The 24,889-nt window shown below is 41.8% G+C and overlaps 1 protein-coding gene across 6 annotated transcripts in view; it reads right to left on the minus strand.

The window, feature by feature from the left end:
* The window catches only part of HERC2 (HECT and RLD domain containing E3 ubiquitin protein ligase 2), a 216,607-nt gene that overhangs the window by 49,410 nt on the left and 142,308 nt on the right, over positions 1-24,889 (minus strand). For all 6 annotated transcript variants that reach the window (XR_006274540.1, XM_038384377.2, XM_038384283.2 and 3 more), the window contains exons 60-69: positions 24,037-24,127; positions 20,868-21,045; positions 20,557-20,638; positions 20,300-20,471; positions 17,636-17,780; positions 15,080-15,305; positions 13,938-14,109; positions 13,074-13,260; positions 8,614-8,757; positions 1,585-1,776 (exon numbers count right to left, since the gene is read on the minus strand). Coding sequence is in view for 5 of the 6 variants with exons in the window: in XM_038384377.2 (XP_038240305.1) it covers positions 1,585-1,776; positions 8,614-8,757; positions 13,074-13,260; positions 13,938-14,109; positions 15,080-15,305; positions 17,636-17,780; positions 20,300-20,471; positions 20,557-20,638; positions 20,868-21,045; positions 24,037-24,127 (1,589 nt within the window). In the remaining variant the exon portion in view is untranslated. The remainder of the gene's footprint in view (positions 1-1,584; positions 1,777-8,613; positions 8,758-13,073; positions 13,261-13,937; positions 14,110-15,079; positions 15,306-17,635; positions 17,781-20,299; positions 20,472-20,556; positions 20,639-20,867; positions 21,046-24,036; positions 24,128-24,889) is intronic.

Below are 24,889 nucleotides of genomic sequence, written 5' to 3' on the forward strand. Positions count from 1 at the left end.
TAATGGAAAAAATAACCCCAACTATACGTACAATACGATCGGGGCTAATTTCACTACAACTAATCAGGAAAGAGATCTTGGAGTCATCGTGGATAGTTCTCTGAAGACTCCATGCAGTGTGCAGCGGCCGTCAAAAAAGCAAACGGGGTATTAGGAATCATTAAAAAAAGACAGAGATAAGACAGAATGTCTTATTGCCCTTATATAAATCCATGGTATGCCCACATCTTGAATACTGCATACAGATGGCGTCTCCTCATCTCAAAAAAAATATACTGGCATTAGAAAAGGTTCAGAGAAGGGCAACTAAAATGATTAGGGGTTTGGAACAGGTCCCATATGAGGAGAGATTAAAGAGGCCAGGACTTTTCAGCTTGGAAAAGAGAGGACTAAGGGGGGATATGATAGAGGTATATAAAATCATGAATGGTGTGGACAAAGTGAATAAGGAAAAGTTATTTACTTGTTCCCATAATTTAAGAACTCGGGGCCATCAAATGAAATTAATGGGCAGTAGGTTTAAAACAAATAAAAGGAAGTTCTTCACACAGTGCACAGTCAACCTGTGGAACTCCTTTCCTGAGGAGGTTGTGAAGGCTAGGACTATAATGGGTTTAAAAGAGAAATGGATAAATTCACAGAGGTTAAGTCCATTAATGGCTATTAGCCAGGACGGATAAGGAATGGTGTCCCTAGCCTCTGTTAGTCAGAGGGTGGAGATGGATGGCAGGAGAGAGGTTCACAAATCAGAGAGAGGTTCACCATTAGGTTCACTTCCTCTGGGGCACCTGCCACTGGCCACTGTCGGTAGACAGAATACTGGGCTGGATGGACCTTTGGTCTGACCCAGTATGGCCATTCTTACGTTCTTACTAGAGAGAAATACTTAACTGTAACTCATTTATTGAATTGATAACTGATGGTTACAAGCAAATGTAATAAGAAATCTTATTGATTTGTATTGTTCCTTAGTAGAGCTACTAGGCCCCAACACTGGCCTGTTAATTGCTTACAAAACTGCATGTGTGTTTTTTGTTCAGTACATGCCTAGAATGTTTGGTGCATCTAAACTTGAACCGTTGGTTATATACACCTACATGGTAGGTAGTGAATTAATAAACTTGTTGATTAAGAATAACCAAATGTCTGGCTTTGTAAACAACTCTCCAAGGCAAATGTAGATCTGAAATGAACCCAGAGTTCAAGTTAATAACCCAGTGCTTCCTGGACTCATTTAAAAAGGGGTTAAGCTAACTCAATTCCATTCCAGTACTGGCTATAATATTTATCAAATTGGCAAATCTAGTTTGTTATATTTCAGCTTTGAAATCTAACTGATACCATGGCAAAATTTATAATATTGACTCTCATTGATTTTTTACAGCAAATAGCTATATTAATTTGGTATTCCAATAAAACATATATGGACTCTTATATCAGTATAAGATAATTATTAGTTTTCATGTTTGTAAAAACCTACATCTTCTGAACCTATATCTTCAACGACTAAGAGTCACCTCAACAGAATGAGAAAGAAGGGAGGATAGTTAAAATCCAGTAACAATAAAAATCACTTTGACTGACCTGTGGGTATGCAGTGCCCATTCCAGACAGCACAGCGGAAAGCACATCCTTTCCCTTCTCACCAGCCCTGGTGGAGACAGCAAGCTTCAGCAGGTCAACCATGACTCGTGTGTCATCCGGTACTAAAAGACTAGTGAACTCATCCAAGTATTGGGGTTCAGGACCAGATACTTTACTTTGGCTTTCCACATCCTGAAAGAGAAATTGAAGAAACATATAATATATGATGATGGAGGATGGAAGAAAGATTTTACACAACAAACTGAGTTAACTTGCCTAAAAAAATCCAACATGGTCACTAATCTCTTCTGTAACTGTTGTTCTTTGAGATATGTTGCACATGTCCATTCCGCTTCAGATGTGTGCACGCCCAACGCACTAGTGTTACAGACTTTTCCCTTACAGGTACCCCCATCAGGGCAGCCCATGCACCTGCTGGTGCCTCCTACTGCTGCACAATGGGTAGAGCCACCTTGATCCTCCTCAGTTCCTTCTTACCAAACAGATTTCGATAGTGAGGGGAAGGAAAGTGGGTCATGGAATGAACATGTGCAACATCTCACAGAACAAGAGTTACAGAACAAGTTAGTTTAACCAGTTTTTCTTAAGTGTTTGCATGTGTTCATTCTGTTTCAGGTCTCTCTCAAGCAGGTCAATCAGGAGGTGGGATCAGAATCAAACTGAATCATCACAGAAGGACTAAATGTCCAAATCTGATATCTCTAGACTGTTGAGAGATGGCATTAGAATTAGAAGTATGTAATGATGACCAAGCTGCATCTCTACAAACATCCACTACAGACACATGAGCTAGAAAGGCTGCAGAGGCCATCTTGATCTCGTTGAACATGCCACATCCTGTTTGGGGAAGTTACGTTGGTCATGTCAGGTTTCAGAGTAGCAGCCGTGGTAGTCTGTATTCACAAAAAGAAAAGGACTACTTGTGGCACCTTAGAGACTAACAAATTTATTTGAGCATAAGCTTTCGTAAGCTACAACTCACTTCATTGGATGCATTGTGTCGTAGCACAAACATATACAGGAGGAAATCCACAATAAGATTCTTTAGATGAGACTAGAATGCCCTTCATCCTGCCTGCAACTGCCACAAACAGTTGTGAAGATGGCCTATGGTTTAGTCCTATCCAAGTAAAATGTTAATGCTCACCTAATATCAAGTGTGTGGACGAGGATCAGGGAAGAATGGTGGTAAGTATATTGCCTGACTGACATGGAAGTGAGAAACTACTCTGGTGAGAAATTCTGGATGAAGGTGAAGATAGACCCTTTCCTTGTAGAAGATACCTGGTGGATTAGATATCAGGGCTCTCAATTCCCTCACTCTTCTTGCAGAGATAATTGCCACCAAAAAGGCTAACTTACTTGAAAGGTGAAGCAACAAACAGAGAGCAAGAAGTTCAAAGGGCAAGGTGCGGGTGTATAATAATGTTCAAATCCCCTCAAGGGGCATAATACCTCCTTTCAGTCTTCTTAGCTGTGTGAGGCAGGGAAGACTGTTTTTGCCACAACACTTTAGTGGGCACCCAAACAGTCTCATTTATGGGCAGCGCCACTCAAGAAGGCCCCAAAGATGCCAAAACATCAACCAATCTATCTGAGCTCTCCTGAACTACTTCCATCTGTATATCAGGGTGGAAGCCATTCTCTTAACGAGGTTCTCTTATAATCGTCCAGAAAAGGTGAGAAAACACTGGACACTACCACCTCAGCAAGCGATGAGGAGGAGGAACCCAAGGCTGGCTGAAATGGCGCTTCTCCCAATTCCTCCAAAGTGAGATTCACTGAGGTAGACTGTTCAAGTTCGATGGTGAGCTCAGTACCAGGAGTGGCTTCTTGCTGATGCAAAGAGTGATTACAGTATCTTCGGGAGCAGGAAGGGGGAGAAGAGGAACTGGAGCTGGACAGAAATGCCCACTGGCTGCAATACAGTCGCTGATATGACACTGGAGTCCAATTTTTTTCCTGACCAAGGCTTCCTACTGACCAACCAACATGGAGCCTCTACCGGATACCAGCAGTGAAAACCTCTCATAGCAGAGTGATGTTTTAAGTGACACGGTTGTGACACAAAATCCAATTTCTGACTCAGGCAACAAACCCAAGTTGTTCAATGAGGGAAGTGCCGGGCTTCTCGGTGCTGGGAAGCAGTGATGGGAGTCCGGAGAGGATGGCACTGGAGAAATTATAGTCAGTTTGCTCCTCAACTGCACCACACAGAGGGGTACCAGAGCATTTGAAGGTGCCCATGGTACTGGGTGCTGAACTCTAGCAGTCAGCAAGTCCTTGTGGGTGTCTGTTGGTATTCGATGAAGTGTTTCTTGAACCACCAGTACCAACAGACTCAGCTGATGACTTGCCACGACATAAGTCTCAGGTGTTGACAAAAAAAGGAGAGCCTCTTGGTGCTGCTGAGCCAAAGAGGACACTCTGAGGAAAAAGACGGTGCTCCCTTATAGTCAATCTCAACAGCATCAGTACCTGAGTTAACGACCCCACCGAAGGTTCTACCTGCCCCAAAGACAAAACCGCTTGGCACTATGCGCACTCTACCCAGCTTCTCAGCTTGACTGCTGGACACTGGTGCTGGAGACCTCAATATCCTGGACAATGCCCATTCCACAGTGCAGTCTTCTAGTGTTTCTTCTTCAGTACTGGAGAAGGAGATCAATGTCGGCACTCTGCCAGGCCAGGAGGAGCACTCGTAACCAAAGCAAAGGCATTCAATGCCCACCTCAAGCAGGAAATTCTGAAGATGGGGCAGGCCTGCATCCATAAGGAGATGTTTTAGTCTGACCTCACAGTATTTTTTAGTTCTGGGTTTCAAATCCCTGCAGATTTCACCCCTGTCCCTGATGGGTGCATCTCTTAGGCACTTCAGGAACCTGGAGTGCAGGTCCATGACTGGCATCAGCTTCATGCATGCATTGCAAGGTTTAAAGCAATGGTCTCCAATCTTTTTAAGCACAAGATCACTTCTTCAATTTAAAGACAATGCAGGATCTACCCCGCCCCTTCCTCGAGGCCCCGCTCCTTCCCCAAAGCCCCGACCACTCCATCTCCCCTTCTCTCTGTTGTTCACTCTCCCCCACCTTCACCAGGCTGGGGCAGGGGGTTGGGGTTCGGTAGGGGGTGCAGGCTCTGGACTGGGGCTAAAGGGTTTGCAGTGTGGGAGCGGGCTTCATGCTGAGTCTGAGGCAGCGGGTTGGGGTGCAGGAGGGGATGAGAGGTGCAAGCTCTGGGAGGGAGCTCAGGGCTAGGGCAGGGGCTTGGGATGCAGGAGGGGGTTGGGGTGCCAGAGGAGATATGGGGTGCTGGCTCCGAGAGGGGGGTTGGGGAGCGGGCTCTTTGCCGCTCTTACTTCACGTGGCTCCTGTTCAGCAGCGTGGTGGGGCTAAGGCAGGCTCCCTGCCTGCCCTGGCCCCATGCGGCTCCCGGAAGGGGCCAATGCACCCCTGCAGCCCTGGGGGGGGGGCACGTGGCCCTGTGTGCTGACCCTTTCTGCAGGCACTGCCCCAACAGCTCCCATTGGCCACAGTTCCCCGTTCCCAGCCAATGGGAACTGCAGGGGCGGCACCTGCAGAGAGGGGCAGCACATGGAGACCCCTGCCTCCCATTTCCCCAGGGCTGCACTGGCCACTTCCGGGAGCAGCACGGGGCCAGGGCAGGCAAAGAACCTGCCTTAGCGGCAGCCCCGCTACATAACTGGACTTTTAGTGGCCGGAGATTGTGATTGACTGGGAGAGTGTCCAGGATCGACCAGTTGGTGACCACTGGTTTAAAGTCTGGGGACTGAGGCATGCCACAGCACTGGGCATCGATACCCAGAACCACTGGGAACCAAAATGTAAATTAAATACACTAGTAAAAGAAAAAAAACAAACCTACACTTCAGTAAGACGATGCAACAAGTACCAACCATATACAACAGAAAGACTCAAAGAGGGAAACACTTGTGGTAACAAGCTAGCACGCTCTGACAATCACCAAAGGTGGTAGGGAGGAAAAGATGGGAGTTGGTTCTACCCTTTGGAGCATCATGCAGCAGCACAACACAGCAGAGGACACATGTGCCATCCCAATGGGTACAGGTGAGGGAAAAATCTCAAATGCTAGTGCACTGAGCAAGCTTACACCTGCAGGGGAATGGGCACGTGCAAGCACTCCAAGAAGAAACAGAAGTTTAATACTCTGACGCTAAGAGCATCTCTATACCAGAAGACAAGGGACTCCTCGTATGTAGCAGTGAGTTTCAGCTGGCCCAACCAGCTCAGTGTACCCCAACTCACTACTGTTATAATCTAAAAGGTGTCATGTAATATGTCACTGAAAAATTAATAATTCAATGATCACTAATATTCATGAATGGGGTATGTACAGTCAATTCACAAAGGATTATACAGATGGGCTGTAATTATGACAAACATGTTTAAACCAGGCATGTCAGGGAGAATTGATACACAGGTTCCCCCCAGAAAACAGAATGCAGTTCCACCTGCTTCAATGTGTCTCCCATGTAAATTGAGCAAGGTGTGACTGAAGACAGAAAAGCATATTTCCATGCCAGCCAAACAAAGCCATCAGGAGAGCAAGTGGGGAAAAAGCAATCACTTAATCTCAATGGGGGATGGTGGCGGTATGCCAGAAAGTCTTCCTGCCTCAAGAAGAAGCATCAATGAACTTTTAGAGAGATACTTTTCAGAGGCTTACTAAACTATGAAGAGGGGGCAGAACACCATTAAGTTATCATTCACCTGAGGAGACAAAGAAAACCAGCATTTTGGACTGTGTGGGGATCCTGACTAAGAACTCGTCAGCCATTGCTGGAAAAGGAAGACTAGGGAGGAAACTACTTTGAACAAATATTGTAGCTTGTTAAGATAGGTTAGCGACTAGAAAGCGCATTTTAACTTTTTTTTGTAACCTTTTCTATCAGGTAATGCCTATGTCTATCCCTTATACTTGAACTCACTTAACAGCTCTCTTTCTCATTCAACAAACTTGTTTTACTTTTTATCTAAACCAGTGCTTTGGTTGAACTGAAGTGATTGTTAACTCCAATCAAGATAACATGCTGCTGTTTCTTTAAACACTTTGGCTTTAAACACTCTTTAAAGGAGCAACCAACTTAACAGCTTCTGTTCCAGGAGAGGGCTGAACACTGCAGTGAGATGGTTTGGGAGAAATTCAGAACTGGTACGGAGCCAGTTCATATGCTGGCTGCTGGTGTCAGGGATGTAAGCCACTGCAATATAGTATTGAAGGCCCCAGAGTTATAGGGTGGGCAGTCTGGGTTGAAGCCCAAAAGGTCAAATACATTATCTTATTAGTATGCTTTTCCCCCCAACGAAGGAAGTGTTTCCCTGTCACCAGCATCTTGTAAATACAAAGAAAATTGCAGGATCATTAAACTGATAGATACAAGACTCAAAAAAAACCCTAAAACATATAATAAATGAGGCCCTACTTAATTTGCGATATTGTGGATCCCGCAATATTAGGCTTCCACTGAAATTTTGCCAGTGGGAGCCCCAGCAGCAGGAGCCCCCTGCTCTCAGCCCAATGCAGCTAATAGCAGAAAATCACAGAAAAGTAATAATGGACCTTATTACTGCAAATAATAAGGACCATTATTACTTTTCCGTCATTTTCCACAGCTTGTCTGCAATTCAGCCGCGATTTTAGGACAATCATCCTGGGATTCAAGTAGGGGATTAATAATAAACATCTATCAGCTGTATCCACACAGTTATGACTAGTAGGAAGTAATGGTAGTGCTCAGCTCCTATTTTCTGAAAGCCCTAACTAATTAGGGCAGTCAAATCCTCAGAACAAAGTAGTAAGGGGGAAAATATCAACTATTTCTTGATTTTATGAACCAATGCTTATTAGCAAGGCTTAGGGGCATTGCATATTTAGGGATCACTTCACTACACCATTTGGGGCATTTACCAAACAAAACTAAGCCATACTGAAGTATACTACAAAAATTAATATCTACTTATGTAAACAATACTTTTACATGTATTAGACAGTAGGGCTGGCTGGAAAACAAATTTCATTTCAGAAAAAACATCAAGCTTTCAAAAATTTGTTTTCATTCTGCATCAGAACTGAAATGAGACCCTTTGAATTTTAGGATGGAAAAAAAAAAATACAAGACTGCCAACCCCAGAATAACCAGTAAACTCAATAGTGGTTAGGGCACTCACCTAGGATATGAGATTCAACTCCCTGCCTAATTTGAAACTGAGATATAGGGCAGGTCTACACTACCGCTTAAGTCGATCTAACTTACGTCACTTAGGGATATGAAAAAGAAACCCCACTGAGCGATGCAAGTTATAGTGACCTATAACTCCTGTCAGCATAGAGCATCTTCACTAGATGTGCTGCAGCTGCGCTGATGTAGTGCTTCCAGTGTAGACCTGCCCTTAGACCTGGGTCTCCCATATCCCAGGTGAGTGCCCTAATCACCAGACAATTATTGATTATTCTGGGGTAGGGGTCCCTCTCTCCCCTTTTCCTCTAGGTCTCCCACATGAGTGATCTAACAACCAGGCTACTGGTTATTCTCGAGTTCCTCTCTCCCCTTCCAGAAATTCCATCCTTAAGAAACCTTCCCTAAATTTTTGTCAAAATAAGATACTTTTTCATGAAACATTTCAACTTTGACAAAACAGCTCTTTTAGATGGGAAAAATTTTCAAAAAATTTGTGACCAGCTCTACCTAGCACCATAAAAAATACATTTGCATGTTACACAAAGCTAACTACATACATAGGGTTGTATTACACTCTCAACAAGAAACAGGACGTGTACTAAGCAGTGAATTCAGAAGTGACTGCAGAACCTGAGTTTCCAGTAAAACAGCATGCATATGGCAGTTGCTGTAGCACCAGAAATATATTTTCACTCTGATGACATAACCTGTCAAACACCAGAACAATTCAATTGCTTGATGGAGATACATAATGAAACCTATAATGTTAAAAATATTAGCAATATTACTTCTTTGGTTTTCGTCATGGTTTCTGCTATGATACTGGCAGCTCCAGGATCATCAGTGACTGGAATGAAAGGACGAGAAGAGGCGGCAGCAACAGCTGAGGGAGTTACAGCAGAGGGCGTCACAGCATCTTCTGAAGAAACAGCCTAGTCAAAAAACAGCGTAGTTAACCAGACGGCAGAGCAATAAGATATTGCATGCGTTTAAACAAGCTTAACTAGACTTTTAAAAAAGAACTTTGAGGACAGTTTGTGCTCAGAAAAGAGATGCCTAAAAACAGCAGCATCTTGTTGAAGAAATCCAGTCCCTGTATGAACCTTTATACTGCAGTGGAGCCTATTGGCGAACTAAGGGCTTTTTTTCACTATGGCACTAAGTCGATGTAAGTTACGCTGCTTCAATTCATAAACTACGTAACTGAAGTCGATGCAACCTACATTGACTTACTGCAGTGTCTACACCATGCTATTTCAATGGGAGACGCTCTCCCATCGACTTAGCATTTCTTAACCAGACTTGCTAAATCGAAGCGGCTGCATCAATCGCAGCTGTGCCAATTTAGCTCGTAGTGAAGACAAGCCATAAATCAGGGCCCCGTTGCACTAAGTGCTGTACAAACATGTAGTAAGACAACAATTCTTATCTCAAAGGGCTTACAACCTAAAAAACAAGACATAACAGCTGGATGAGACAAACAAGTATGCCAGCATGGAGAAATGGAGAAGATGTATCCTTTTTAGTGTCAAAATTATTATTATTACTCCTTTTAACACTGAAGAACCTGCACAATATGTTTTATCTCGCTTTCTTTTCAATACATCACACAATAGAAATAATGTTACAATTATTTGTTACATCTAAAATAAAATTTAGACACTGGCCATTTTCTTCATCTTGTCCTTTGTTCTTTTAAAAATCCAGTTTATAAATTTACCTCTATTTCTTAAACTGTTTCAATACCTGATTAAGAGAAAGCCAATATCTTTGAATCGGGTCTAAAACATTGTGAGAAATTACTTTATCATCCTTCTGTTTTTATCTGATTTACTGGACTCGAAACTTGTGAATTGATCAATTATAATCAGGTACAGCTGACAAATCGCAAGTACTTTATGGCATTGATTCTAAAAGTTAGACAGAGGCTGAAGTAAAGTTCTTACATGTTACTGTCAAATTAAAGGTTTCAGAGTAGCAGCCGTGTTAGTCTGTATTCGCAAAAAGAAAAGGAGTACTTGTGGCACCTTAGAGACTAACAAATTTATTTGAGCATAAGCTTTCGTGAGCTACAGCTCACTTCATCGGATGCATTTGGTGGAAAAAACAGAGGAGAGATTTATATACACACACACACACACACACAGAGAACATGAAACAATGCGTTTATCATACACACTGTAAGGAGAGTGATCACTTAAGATAAGCCATCACCAACAGCAGGGGGCGGAAGGAGGAAAACCTTTCATGGTGACAAGCAGGTAGGCTAATTCCAGCAGTTAACAAGAATATCAGAGGAACAGTGGGGGGTGGGGTGGGAGGGAGAAATACCATGGGGAAATAGTTTTACTTTGTGTAATGACTCATCCATTCCCAGTCTCTATTCAAGCCTAAGTTAATTGTATCCAGTTTGCAAATTAATTCCAATTCAGCAGTCTCTCGTTGAAGTCTGTTTTTGAAGCTTTTTTGTTGAAGTATAGCCACTCTTAGGTCTGTGATCGAGTGACCAGAGAGATTGAAGTGTTCTCCAACTGGTTTTTGAATGTTATAATTCTTGACATCTGATTTGTGTCCATTCATTCTTTTACGTAGAGACTGTCCAGTTTGGCCAATGTACATGGCAGAGGGGCATTCCTAGCACATGATGGCATATATCACATTGGTAGATGCGCAGGTGAACGAGCCTCTGATAGTGTGGCTGATGTGATTAGGCCCTATGATGGTGTCCCCTGAATAGATATGTGGACAGAGTTGGCAACGGGCTTTGTTGCAAGGATAGGTTCCTGGGTTAGTGGTTCTGTTGTGTGGTGTGTGGTTGCTGGTGAGTATTTGCTTCAGATTGGGGGGCTGTCTGTAAGCAAGGACTGGTCTGTCTCCCAAGATCTGAGAGAGCGATGGCTCGTCCTTCAGGATAGGTTGTAGATCCTTGATGATGCGTTGGAGAGGTTTTAGTTGGGGGCTGAAGGTGATGGCTAGTGGCGTTCTGTTTTCTTTGTTGGGCCTGTCCTGTAGTAGGTGACTTCTGGGTACTCTTCTGGCTCTGTCAATCTGTTTCTTCACTTCAGCAGGTGGGTATTGTAGTTGTAGGAATGCATGAAAGAGATCTTGTAGGTGTTTGTCTCTGTCTGAGGGGTTGGAGCAAATGCGGTTATATCGTAGCGCTTGGCTGTAGACAATGGATCGAGTGGTATGATCTGGATGAAAGCTAGAGGCACGTAGGTAGGAATAGCGGTCAGTAGGTTTCCGATATAGGGTGGTGTTTATGTGACCATCGCTTATTAGCACCGTAGTGTCCAGGAAGTGGATCTCTTGTGTGGACTGGTCCAGGCTGAGGTTGATGGTGGGATGGAAATTGTTGAAATCATGGTGGAATTCCTCAAGAGCTTCTTTTCCATGGGTCCAGATGATGAAGATGTCATCAATGTAGCGCAAGTAGAGTAGGGGCATTAGGGGACGAGAGCTGAGGAAGCGTTGTTCTAAGTCAGCCATAAAAATGTTGGCATACTGTGGGGCCATGCGGGTACCCATCGCTGTGCCGCTGATTTGAAGGTATACATTGTCACCAAATGTGAAATAGTTATGGGTGAGGACAAAGTCACAAATTTCTGCCACCAGGTTAGCCGTGACAGTATCGGGGATACTGTTCCTGATGGCTTGTAGTCCATCTTTGTGTGGAATGTTGGTGTAGAGGGCTTCTACATCCATAGTGGCTAGGATGGTGTTTTTAGGAAGATCACCAATGGACGACATCTTCATCATCTGGACCCATGGAAAAGAAGCTCTTGAGGAATTCCACCATGATTTCAACAATTTCCATCCCACCATCAACCTCAGCCTGGACCAGTCCACACAAGAGATCCACTTCCTGGACACTACGGTGCTAATAAGCGATGGTCACATAAACACCACCCTATATCGGAAACCTACTGACCGCTATTCCTACCTACGTGCCTCTAGCTTTCATCCAGATCATACCACTCGATCCATTGTCTACAGCCAAGCGCTACGATATAACCGCATTTGCTCCAACCCCTCAGACAGAGACAAACACCTACAAGATCTCTTTCATGCATTCCTACAACTACAATACCCACCTGCTGAAGTGAAGAAACAGATTGACAGAGCCAGAAGAGTACCCAGAAGTCACCTACTACAGGACAGGCCCAACAAAGAAAACAACAGAACGCCACTAGCCATCACCTTCAGCCCCCAACTAAAACCTCTCCAACGCATCATCAAGGATCTACAACCTATCCTGAAGGACGAGCCATCGCTCTCTCAGATCTTGGGAGACAGACCAGTCCTTGCTTACAGACAGCCCCCCAATCTGAAGCAAATACTCACCAGCAACCACACACCACACAACAGAACCACTAACCCAGGAACCTATCCTTGCAACAAAGCCCGTTGCCAACTCTGTCCACATATCTATTCAGGGGACACCATCATAGGGCCTAATCACATCAGCCACACTATCAGAGGCTCGTTCACCTGCACATCTACCAATGTGATATATGCCATCATGTGCTAGGAATGCCCCTCTGCCATGTACATTGGCCAAACTGGACAGTCTCTACGTAAAAGAATGAATGGACACAAATCAGACGTCAAGAATTATAACATTCAAAAACCAGTTGGAGAACACTTCAATCTCTCTGGTCACTCGATCACAGACCTAAGAGTGGCTATACTTCAACAAAAAAGCTTCAAAAACAGACTCCAACTAGAGACTGCTGAATTGGAATTAATTTGGATACAATTAACTTAGGCTTGAATAGAGACTGGGAATGGATGAGTCATTACACAAAGTAAAACTATTTCCCCATGGTATTTCTCCTTCCCACCCCACCCCCCACTGTTCCTCTGATATTCTTGTTAACTGCTGGAATTAGCCTACCTGCTTGTCACCATGAAAGGTTTTCCTCCTTCCCCCCCCTGCTGTTGGTGATGGCTTATCTTAAGTGATCACTCTCCTTACAGTGTGTATGATAAACCCATTGTTTCATGTTCTCTGTGTGTGTGTGTGTATATAAATCTCTCCTCTGTTTTTTCCACCAAATGCATCCGATGAAGTGAGCTGTAGCTCACGAAAGCTTATGCTCTAATAAATTTGTTAGTCTCTAAGGTGCCACAAGTACTCCTTTTCTTTTTGTCAAATTAAACAAACAGTGTTATGGTTGATAGATGTTTCAGCACTCCAAAACTGTTGCTCTGATAGCAAAACTGATTCTGATTTTATTTATTTTACCTCTCCTCTCCTGTCTTGCCAGGGATTTGGGCTCAGTCTCTCTTCGACATCCACTGCTAGCACGCACTCTTCCCCATTGGCAGGGCTCCCTGTAGAAGCAGCATCTGGTGGTGGGACTGGGGATGAAGGAGGACATTCCACTGGTGCAATCATACTTGCAGGCATCAGTGCTCCAACCACTGCATCCCTAAATCAAAAATGAACAAACTGTTGATGACAGACTCACACTAGGACCATCAAATCCTCTCCTTGGAAGAAAAAAGTGTCCTGTTATTCAGCTGGATTAATACTAAAAGTGATGGTTTTCAATGGTAGCAGTCTACAGGGTAGCTTACTTCCATTCTATATGGGAGGACTCACTTAGCTGAGATAGTTACAGATGCCTACAGAGTTTGGGGATTTTTAAACCGAAGTTTTACACAAGTTTCTTTTCAGACTCTTTACCACTAATATTTCTCCTGTCTTTACAAACAGAAATGAGCAATTTTAAAAGGAGCCCTTTAATCTCTGATACACATTCTCAGCTGCAAGGTATACAACAAGATTATTGTTGGGAGTTGAACTTTTGGATAGCTATCATCCTGTTCTTATTTCAATAATGCAGTCTCACATGAAACTTTTCTATATGAAGCTAAGCTGGTATTTTGTTGCAGAGATTTAGAGTTTCCTGTTCCACTTAAGACAGTCTTGTCTCAACAAATTGATTTCAAATGAATGCTAAAAGGAAACTGAAATGAAGTTAAAGCATACATCCGAGAGGCCTATTTTATACCCATGATTACCTGGTTTAAAGGGAGAAACTGTATGAAGTAGCTTACCATCTATGCTTCGCCCTGTAAAATACAAGAATGTTGGCATGCCTACCTGGCATACATGATTTGTAATGCTGTCAATATATGAGATAATGCTTGCTGTTTGGCAAGGTTCCCATCTAGCGACAGAAGAATCTTAGCGAGGGAAGGGCGGTTAGGTTTGGAACTGTTTACACCACTGATTTTGTTACTGGCAGCAGAAGAATCTGCATCTGATGGGACACCTGGGAAAAAAAAGTCAGACACGCTTTAAAAAAAAAAAAAAAAAAAGACTATAATGCATAGTAACTGGTTTTGTTTGATACCTGCTTAATGATACTTTTGGAAAGGATTCTTAGCCTACAATTCCTGTAATTCTGATATGAAACCCAATACTAAACCTAGGTCAGCAAAGACTTTCATGTAAAACAGAGTCTAAAACTTACTCATGAGAATGGAGACACCTTAACACCACTAGTTTCCTAGTGGTCTCTAAAACAAGCTTTACTTGGACAAAAAATTAGCATATAACTTAAGTACTATTTATATATATTGTACATCTATGAAGCTCTGTTATTGCTGCAGTTCTGTCCAGATAAAAGCTAACTAATGGATTAAAAGACATAAAAACAGCTAAAATATTCTGATATTTTACATAGAACATTTTTGTTAATCAAGCCTGACTAAATCTTGGTTCTGATAAACTGGGAAGGTGACATCATAGAATGCTGCCTCCCTCTTTAATGGTGGTCACTTGTCTTAGAAATCGATGGGTAAGGTAACATTTGCATCAACAAGAATTATTTGTAAGAGGCATATGATACAGAGATGTATTATGATGCTAGCATCCAGAAGTCCCAATCAGGGCAAGGCCCCAACATGATAGGCACTGTACCTCCCCCCCCCACCCCCACACCAAAGACAGACAAAGTCTACAGTCCAAGAAGGATCTTATTTTTGCTAATGCATTTTGGACTTTGACAAACAGTTTAAGACATTTAGAAGTTCAAACTAGCGCTAACTTTTGTATGACTCTTCAGCTTCAGGACTTAGAATGTTTTAGCTTCTCAAGTCTTGTTCTCTTCTCACTTCCTACATTTTCAGCAAATCAGTACGTTTAAATGGCTTTCATCCTCTTCCCCCACACCGACCTGTCCATCTATACACATCTACAACCCCGCCCAATCTACAAATATAACACAAGCTTTGTATTACCTAGATAAGAAGCGCCTAAAGGGTCTCTAGCAGTTTGGAAGAGTACTGGCTCATGAACAGATGGTGTAGCTACATCCACTGTTGTCCATGCTACACTGTGGGAAGATCCACAAGCAACACGTGTAATTTTCTGGCCTTCTAAACCCTGTACAAGAGTGGGTTTTCTGTTGACTGTAGTAGTTCCATTGCCTTGTTGTCCATGATCATTGTCACCCCAAGCATAAACCTGTCAACAGACAGTTCTATATATTGCTTTGTTTCACCGAGTCTTTCATATAGTTATTTTCAAAATTACTATAAGTCATTTAGAGACAAGATTCTATGCTACTAATTTAAGATATTTCCAGAGTACCTACCACCTTCACATTTAACAGTTGATACTTTCAGGTTACATATGTTACTACAGCACATATGAGCTTCATTCTCTGAGCAGATTCATGTACCATTTCATAATTCTGGGTGTACATGAAGTTAATGGGATTACTTGCACATGGATTTTATTGGGGCTCAGCATAACTATGATATTTATGCTATCACCTAATACAGAGCAGAAATATGTCCTGTCACATCATCATGGATGCTTCTGCATCTTAGGAAGTGAAGAGCAGCGGGTTTTCTCTGAAACATCCCATGTTACGATAAATAATAAGGAACAAAAATGCAAAAGCTATATTAAGATGACAGTTAAGATTTAATAAATATATGAAGGCAAGAAAAATTTAAGTGACAATCACATTAATATCTGTGCAGTGCTTTGAAAAGTAAAATAATATATAATAAAGAATATTTATTCCATTAATTATGTAGCCAATGATTTTAGCTTATTATCCATTTATTGTGTGATGTTATGATTAATCAACTTGTTATATCATGTAGATATTCATTGTATGTTAACTAGAGTTAGTTTATAGGATTATAGAAGTATAAGATTGATCAGTATTTAGAGGAATCATATATTAGATATAAGTAAGACGAGCTGAAACGGAAGAACCTGTAGGCTGAGGCCTGCAAGATTTTAGCTTAGCCATTTTAGGCCTTGGAGACAAGAAATGCTGACACAAGTCAATGACTGAGGAATAACCCGATGCCCTAAATTTATGGGAAAAGAGGTACCAACTGGTAATATTGCAAAAATCTAGCCCGGGGTGGGCAAACTACAGCCTGTGGAGAGTGTCAAGCCCGTCAGATGTTTTAATCTGGCCCTTGAGCTCCCGCTGGGGAGTGAGGTCTGGGGCTTGCCCCGCTCCAGCACTCCATCCGGAGAGTGGGGTTGCGCGGCTCCAAGAAGCAGCAGCATGTCTGCCTTCTGACTCCTGTACATAGGGACAGAGAGCTCTGCATTCTGCCCCTGCAGCTCCCATTGTCTGGGAACCACAGCCAATGGAAGCTGCAGGGGTGGGGCCTGCAGACAGGGCAGCGCACAGAGCCACCTGGCCGCGCCTCTGCATAGGAGCCAGAAGGCGGACATATCACTGCTTCTGCTTAAGGTAAGTGCAGCCTGGAGCCTGCACCCCGACCACCTCCTGCGCCCCAACCTCCTGCCCTGATCCCCCTCCCTCCCAACCCCAAACCCCTCAATCCCAGACCCACCCCAGAGCCTGCACCCCTGGCTGGAGCCCTCACGCCCGGCCCCCCGTGCATCTCAACCTCCTACCCCAGCCCGGAGCCCCCTCCCACACCCTGAACTTCTCATTTCTGGTCCCACCCCAGAGCCCACACCCCCAGCTGGAGCCCTCACCCACTCCCGCACACAACCCCAATTTCGTGAGTATTCATGGCGCACCATACAATTTCCATACCCAGATGTGGCCCGCAGGCCAAAAAATTTGCCCACCCCTGGTCTTGGCGGAAGATTAAATTTTAAATTATAAACTGTTGTAAAAGTAAATCTTGTCTCCAACATGTGTCTTAGCCACAGGATACAGGTGGTACATCAGTGCTAATGAGAACCTACACAGCCTATAGAATTCAGGTTTCCTCATGTTTCTAGGGGACACACACCAATAAGAAAGAGGGCTGACACTTCCATGTACATGCGCAGAATGTAGGTATAGATAGAATCATATTATTAAAAAAAGGTGCTCACAGCAGGGAAAATTGTGCTTCCTATGGAAAACCTCCAGCAGGGACCATCCCCGTATCGATGATCAATCCATGGGAGAGCCACCAGACTCTAACACCATGTGGGATGACGTGAGTATGTCTATAGTTATAACTGGTGCATGGATATATTTAGGATTTTTGTATGCTGTGACATTTATAACTTTGTTGGCAACTTTAATAAAACTGTTAAAACTTTAATAAAACTGTTAAAACTTTAATAAAACTGTATAGTGGAACTTGTTTTTGTGATTTTTTTGTGTTATTTGTCTGTGGTTTCATGTATTCCTATGAACTCTAGATCTAGAGTAAACAGAGATAACTCTGTTGAGTTAGAGACTGTAGCCACCAGAGCCAAATCCACTGTAGTATAACAATAAAAGGCTACAAGTATTACTGCTGTTACTACATTACATTGCCTCAGTATCTAGCTTTTTCTGGACCAGAGTAACTTACCTGTCCTGTGTCAGTGACAGCCAGGCAGTGAAGGGCACCTACAGCCACATGTACAATCTTCTTCCCTCTCAGCCCTTCTACAACCTGTGGCTTTCGCACATGAACATCAGTGCCATGACCTAGCCTGAAGTAATCCCCCTTGCCCCTGGAACAGACAAGGAAGTAAATCATAGAATATCAGGGTTGGAAGGGACCTCAGGAGGTCATATAGTCCAACCCCCTGCTCAAAGCAGGACCAATCCCCAATTGCCCCAGATCCCTAAATGGCCCCCTCAAGGATTAAACTCACAACCCTGGGTTTAGCAGGCCAATGCTCAAAACCACTGAGATATCCCGCCGCCCTCCCCCAGGCAGTTATATCATTCCAAACATGGCAATTCTTTGCCATTACACCTTTGCAAATTGAAATCCTTTATATATCCAAAAGGGAAAGCGCATGTAACAGCAATGCAAATTTCTTGACAATGAGCATGAAACCTGACTTGAAAAGAATCATCCCTAGAGGATAGCAAAAAATCTACAATCTTTCATACACTGGCTTCAATACTAAAAATGTACCATTTATGATTATTTTTGGGGAAGTACTGTGGTTGCATAAAATTAATTCTATCTGTTTTGAAATATCTTACTATTATAAATTTACTTGTACTCAAAAATGACTGGGTTTTTTTAACTCATTAAAATCACTATCCAGCTTACAATTTATATAAACACAGGACCTGCACTGTGACAACTAGTCACATGAGTAAAATTGCATGAGCTTAACTGTTTGCATAACTGAGACTTCAGACAAGCCTGAAACACAGGTTACTTTTATTACCAACATATGAAATTTTCCTCAACTGTCTGAGAGACACCATTAACACTGCACTACTCTTTTGTCCTTCCGTCTATTTTATGGCTATACCTCAAGATAATACTAACAGTATCAACCAAGCAGAAAAAACTGAAGAGTGTTGGTTAGAGATAACAATTCTCATTTTCCCCATTGTATTTTGTAACAGTGATCAGTCTCTGTCGGAAATCAAGCATCTCCAAAAGTCCTTAGCTTCAATAGTAATTTCCAGATAAAAACTATGTTACAACTGAACTGAATACATATCAGTATCATAAGGATAAAAAATTACTTGGCTGTTCTAATTACCCCCCAAAACAAGTACTACAAACCTAGGGAATTCAGAGTTAAGGTTAAACTTAAAAGAAATCCAAGCATGCTAGGTATGGAAATGTACAACTGAGGCACACAAACAAGCTTAACTTTGCCTAGCAGTAATGTCATGCAATAACCACACGTTATAATTATTAAATATTTTATAGTGTTTGTTGTCCCAGTTTAGATTAAACTTATTTTTGAAGGCATTTGATTTTCTTTCCCCTGCCCCCCAACTCTTTGCAGTGTCAACACAGGGCAGGGCTAACGGAAGGAGAAATGGTGGCCCATGGGCAGCTTGGCTTCCCACACATTGAGAGCAATAGGGGACAGTAGTCATTCTGAAGGAGGACATCTTTACTAAAGGCACTGTTAGCTTCACTCATTAAGAACAACAGGAGATAACCATTTGGAAAGACAGCAGATTGTTGTGGAATTCACTAAAGAAAAATATTATTCATCAGTCTGTGTTGAACAAATATTAGTTTATGAAGAATAAGGGGAAAAAAAAAAAAAGACAATCCTAAAGTTAAGTTTCTTCAAATACAGCCTGTACATAAGAATTCAATTTAACCAAATGGGATGTTTGAAGACCCTGTGTTGTTCTGTTACAGAGATCATTGCTAACAAAAAATATCTTTTGAGTTTTAAGTTTCATGAATTATCTTTAATAAAATTTTATTTTAACTAACTCACCAATTCACTTGTAAGTTCTCAGATGGGAAATTCTCATTCTATACTCAAAGAGTATTCTAATATTGAGGAAAATATACTGTATTCTCTATACATAAAGTGGCTGAATCCCTGATTCAAGTGGAAAAACTAATCCCTAAAAATGGAATCACAACCAATCATTCTGTAATTAGAGAACATATATAAGATGCAGCAGAGCACTTGCTTTAACATAAGAACCAAGAGGAACTGAGCTATATTATTTCATAGACTATCTGTAAGGTCCTACTTGAATTGTGGGATGATTGTCAAAAAATTGCAGCTGAATTACGGCAAGCCATGGAAAATTACGCAAAAGAATAATGGACCTTATTATTTTCCATGATTTCCCACTGTTGGCCACCCATGGCTGAGAAGGGGAGCTGTGGTGGAAGTAAAATACTGCGGAATCCACAATTTCCACAATATCGCAAGTTAAGTAGGGCCTCAACTATATAAAGATTTTCTTTTATCACAATAATCTTTATTTCTATTTATTTTTAAATTGCACTAAAACCTATATACCCCAACCAGGCAAGGGTCCCAGTTATGGTAGGCACTCTATAAAGATTTAGTAAATGACAGTACCTTCTCAAAGAGCTTTCTAAGAGACAAAATGTAACAGGTGGGTGCATAAATAAGTGAGCAGGGGGAGGGAGAGAGGAGGTGGTGGTAATAATAGGATGTTTTAGAATTAACTAAGCACGTGCACAAAACATAGATGTAATAAGTCAGTCCATAGCAATCAACCCAACTCAAATGCCTTGAAATTTGTTGTAAATTTCTTAGCAACCTTGACATACCAGGTCCATACCACTCCAGATTTGGTAAGTGCCAAAGAGAACTGAGCCCCACACTCAATCTGGCACACGCTCTGGCCATTTAGTCTTTCAATGTTCTGAGGAATGTTGCATCCTTCACTTCCTCCTCGGCCCAGTTTTCCAAAGTCACCATCTCCCCAGGAAAACACCAAACCTAGTAACACCAACCAAACAGTATGTCAGACTATAAGCACAATATTCCCATATGCTATGAAGTTGCTAAAGCAAGATACTCCTACCTTCATCTGTCAAAGCCAGAGTCTGAGCATCTCTGCTTCCACAAGCAACTTGAATGACTCTGTGACCAAGAAGTACTTTAACCTACAACACACAGAAAAGTAAGCATGCTGCCTCAAACACTTTACGCATATTTTTAAAAGTTTCACAGTAATTTCAAAGTACTTGTGACTTATTTTGTTCTTCATACAGCCAAGCTCACATTACACATTGCTTTGGGATTCTTAGCTTTATTTCTCCCTTTTTTTTTCCTCATCTTGTGCATATACATATATAGACACTACCACAACCAGGAAACACCTCATGTACTTACCATCTTCGGTTTGAGTTGTGTAGTATTGTCTCCATGACCCAACCTGCCATATTCTCCAAGGCCCCATGTGTACAATTCACCACTAGAGGTGATGGCAGCACTGTGAGAACTGCCACAAGCAATATCACGGATGCGCTTGGTTTTCAACGCTTCTATCAATCTTGGTTTATCACAATTCCTAAAGATAGGATAAAAGGATTTATCACCTACTTTTGTGATGTCATGCAATATATTTCATGCCCTATCCTCCAATGCCTCATGTAATATTATACACCCAAATGGCAAATCTGCCCTAATGCTAATATACAAGACTCCAATGTTTCACTTTAAGTTACTGATTTAATTTATTTTTCTATTTATCTTAAAGGTATACTGGTTTAAGTCAATTTAGGCCAAAAATGTAGGTTTGGTAAAAAAATAAACTTTCAAAAAGCTGAATACATATTTTCATTTTCCACTATTTTTGGAGTTCAACTGAAAACTCCTTTTTTAAGAAATGTTATGTAATACACACGCACACTGCAGCATCCTGATAATGAAGAACCAGAAAGAGAAAGATTAAAATGTATATGTTAAAAAGTGAAACTGAATGATCTGTCTTCATTGCCCACGCTGAGCTAATTATGAAAATTAACGGGAGAGAAAGTAAAAAGTCAAATATTTAAAACAGTCAGCTGTAATACTCCAGTGTTATCAGTTATACGTTTCTATAGATTGTATTTCTCCAGTGGATGCATCTTCAAAAAGAGATACTGAAATTCTGTTTTGAATACAAAGTTATGAAAAAATTCTGTCTGAAAAAAGATTTTCAATATCTGCCAAATATTTTTTGCAAAATCCATTTCAGTCCCAAAAGTGGAGGCCTCCAGGCTCTACATGTCAGCCCAGAAGCACGGCCTCTGATCTCTTGGTCCTGCTCTGCATAGGGTGGAGGAGAATAGCACAGAAGTCATGTACACCTGACTGAGCCTCCAATACAGCAGCACGAGGACTGCAGTATCTCCAACCTGCAGTGCAGGGAGCCAGAGGATGAGGAAAGAGATGCCCATTCCTATTCCAGCTCTGTTCTTCACAAGGGGACCAGACTAAACAAGCATTCATTGTCAGCTGTCTGCTAGAGTACTGAAGATGTTTCTTGTGAACATCACTGCAGCATTTGCCTGAGAAAGTAGGATGTCTTTTTGTTAAATTCAACCTGCTCACTGAATTCATAGTCTCGTTTTAATTTAAGTAGGTTTTCTAATGCGGTGTACATGTTAGAACCATTATTAACATTTTTAAACAAATTAAGTAGGGCTTTGCAGAAATACATTTCAACCCTAATAGTAAGGATCCAGTCCTTCCACACTGTCCCAGCAATGCCTGGCAGGTGCAGGGCTATCAGGGGGACATCAGGCAGGCAGCAGCACGGATGCAGTGCCCACAATGAGTCAAGAATGTTTTCTGCTTATAATTATATTTAATAAATAAAAGAAATATCTAACAAACAAGATATGTGCCTATGCTTAAGCTAATAAAGCCATATTTTGTCTTCCCTTGTCTCATACCCTCCCCTTCTGTTTGTCACCCACACACTTGTTGAGTCATGTCTATTCTGAGACTCAAGCTCTGAGGCACATGCTGTATTTTTCTATATATTGTGTAAAGATCTTAACACCTCTGAGAACTATACAGTATGAAGATCAATCTTCTACTGAATATGTTAATATTAAATAACTTGAAGATTTCCCCAGTGTGTATAACACAAAAAGTGAGTATAAAACTATTTTTCTCAATCTTTCCTTGATAAAAAGTGTTTGAAATTTATGCAACTTTCAGGAGAAAAATCTACTCCCTAGCTCAAAAAAAGTACACCAATTGTCAAATGAAAGAGACAGAACAACAAAACCATACTTTAGGCAGGTCTTCACTACCCGCCAGATCAGCGGGTAGTGATCGATCTATCAGGGATCGGATAAATCGATCCTCAAACACGCTCCCTGTCAACTCGAACTCCAGCTTGCCAGAGGCAGAAGCGGAGTCGACGAGGGAGCAGCAGCAGTTAACTCACCGCCGCCCTCACAGCCAGGTAAGTCAACTTAAGATATGCCGACTTCAGCTATGCTATTCACATAACTGAAGTTGCATATCTTAGGTCGACCCCCCCACAGTGTAGGCCAGGGCTTAGACTACTAAATTAAAAATAAAATAATGACTTAAGTAGATGGCATGGTGTGGGTTGTTGGTATTAAATACAAGGTTGGTACTTTTGTTTTACTGTTTCAATAAAATATCTGATTTCGCAGAAGTAGCTTAGCTTGAGTGATCTATCAAACACTCAGCTTCTAATTCAGCTTCTGCCAGAAAACATTTCTAGCTAACAGATATTTGGAAATACTAGACTTAGAGACTAATGGTGCACCAAACCTCATTTTATTTATGGTCTGTCTACAATACACCAGAGTGTCGTATCAGAGTCCACTATAATAATCTGCAATTCTAAAGCATTTTCCATCAGGAATCTCAAGTAGCTTAAAAATTTTAATACATCACAACAGCCTACCTGAATCTGAGACATGAGAGCTACTAATGCGAGTTTGACTTATTGCCATATGATAGAGAAAGTGCTTGACACATAGTGCCACATAGCTCAGTCAAGTAGGGCAGCACCAATTCACCATGGAAAAGGCACTTTTAGCTTTGTTTTATCAACCATTCAAAAAAATGTTAGTGGGCCTCTTACCTAGAAACTGAGGTGAAAATCATGAAGAACTTCTAGAGAGCACGAGTGTATCATCATCAGGCTGTGGCAGGCATTTCAGCATCCCCACCCGCACCTCCCCCAATGCATATTGGCAACCAATATTCCTGTTGTCTCTCACGTAACTTTTCAATAATGAATACACAAAAGACACCCAATTAAGCACTGACCTTGCCCATTAAGAGAAATGTATTTTTAAAAAGCTATATTAATTTTAACTTGAGTATCCCTTTAAAACTACTGAAATTGCAATAAAAGCTTAGTTTGCAACATACAAAACTGATATATGTATTGCAGAAGAATCTTTTTGTAACACAATTCTTTATTACTAATATATTTAAATACTGTTACTGCTTGCTAACAATGATTCAATATCATTTGTTTGAAATATTTCCTATTTCAAGGTACTAACAGAAATTATATCCTTACATTCTGCTGAAGTGGCCAAGTTTTCCATCATCTCCTTCGCCCCATGAAAATACCTTCCCATCAACAGTTAAAGCCATAGCATGCCGGCCACCTGCAAGGGTTTAAACTGCAAGTTTCAAACAGCAAAGTTTTATTTCTTTGTCCTCCAGTATGGAAGACCAGAATGTGCACAGTCAACAGAGCAGCGAAAGTCAAGCAAAAGCCAAGAAACATCCCTTTAGTGCTGCAATTTAATATAGTGCTACGCTTTCCACCCCATAACTCTTTACTTTAATATATTCAAAAGCACTAATTTTCACATGGTCTACTGAGAAGGTGAAAAAACTTATTTTATAACTTTTTCAAAAAAAGCATCCAGGGTGAACATTTTCCCTCAGTGGAAACAAATCACTTAAGTTACTATTTTCAAAGTGAAAGAGTTAGCGAACTTTTTTAAAAAGGAAAATATTTCCACTGGATTGACCCAAAAATTACACTATGAAAAATAAAGGAATTATTCTGAATTTAACTTTCAGAAAGATACCTCAAACTTTATAGGTCAAAAAAAATTAAGAGACTAAATTCACTGATTTCTATGGCCAGAAGGGACCACCAGATCATCTAGTCCAGGGGTGGCCAACCTGTGGCTCCGGAGTCACATGCAGCTCTCCAGAAGTTAATATGCGGCTCCTTGCATAGGCACTGACTCCGGGGCTGGAGCTATAGATGCCAACTTTCCAATGTGCCGGGGAGTGCTCAGTGCTCAACCCCCTGCTCTGTTCCAGACCCTGCCCCCAAACTCCACCCCCGAGCCTGCCATGCCCTCGCTCTTCCCCTATCCCCACCAGAGCCTCCTGTGCACCGCCTAACAGCT

This window comes from Dermochelys coriacea, chromosome 1 (assembly GCF_009764565.3).
Source record: "Dermochelys coriacea isolate rDerCor1 chromosome 1, rDerCor1.pri.v4, whole genome shotgun sequence".
Taxonomy (NCBI): domain Eukaryota; kingdom Metazoa; phylum Chordata; order Testudines; family Dermochelyidae; genus Dermochelys; species Dermochelys coriacea.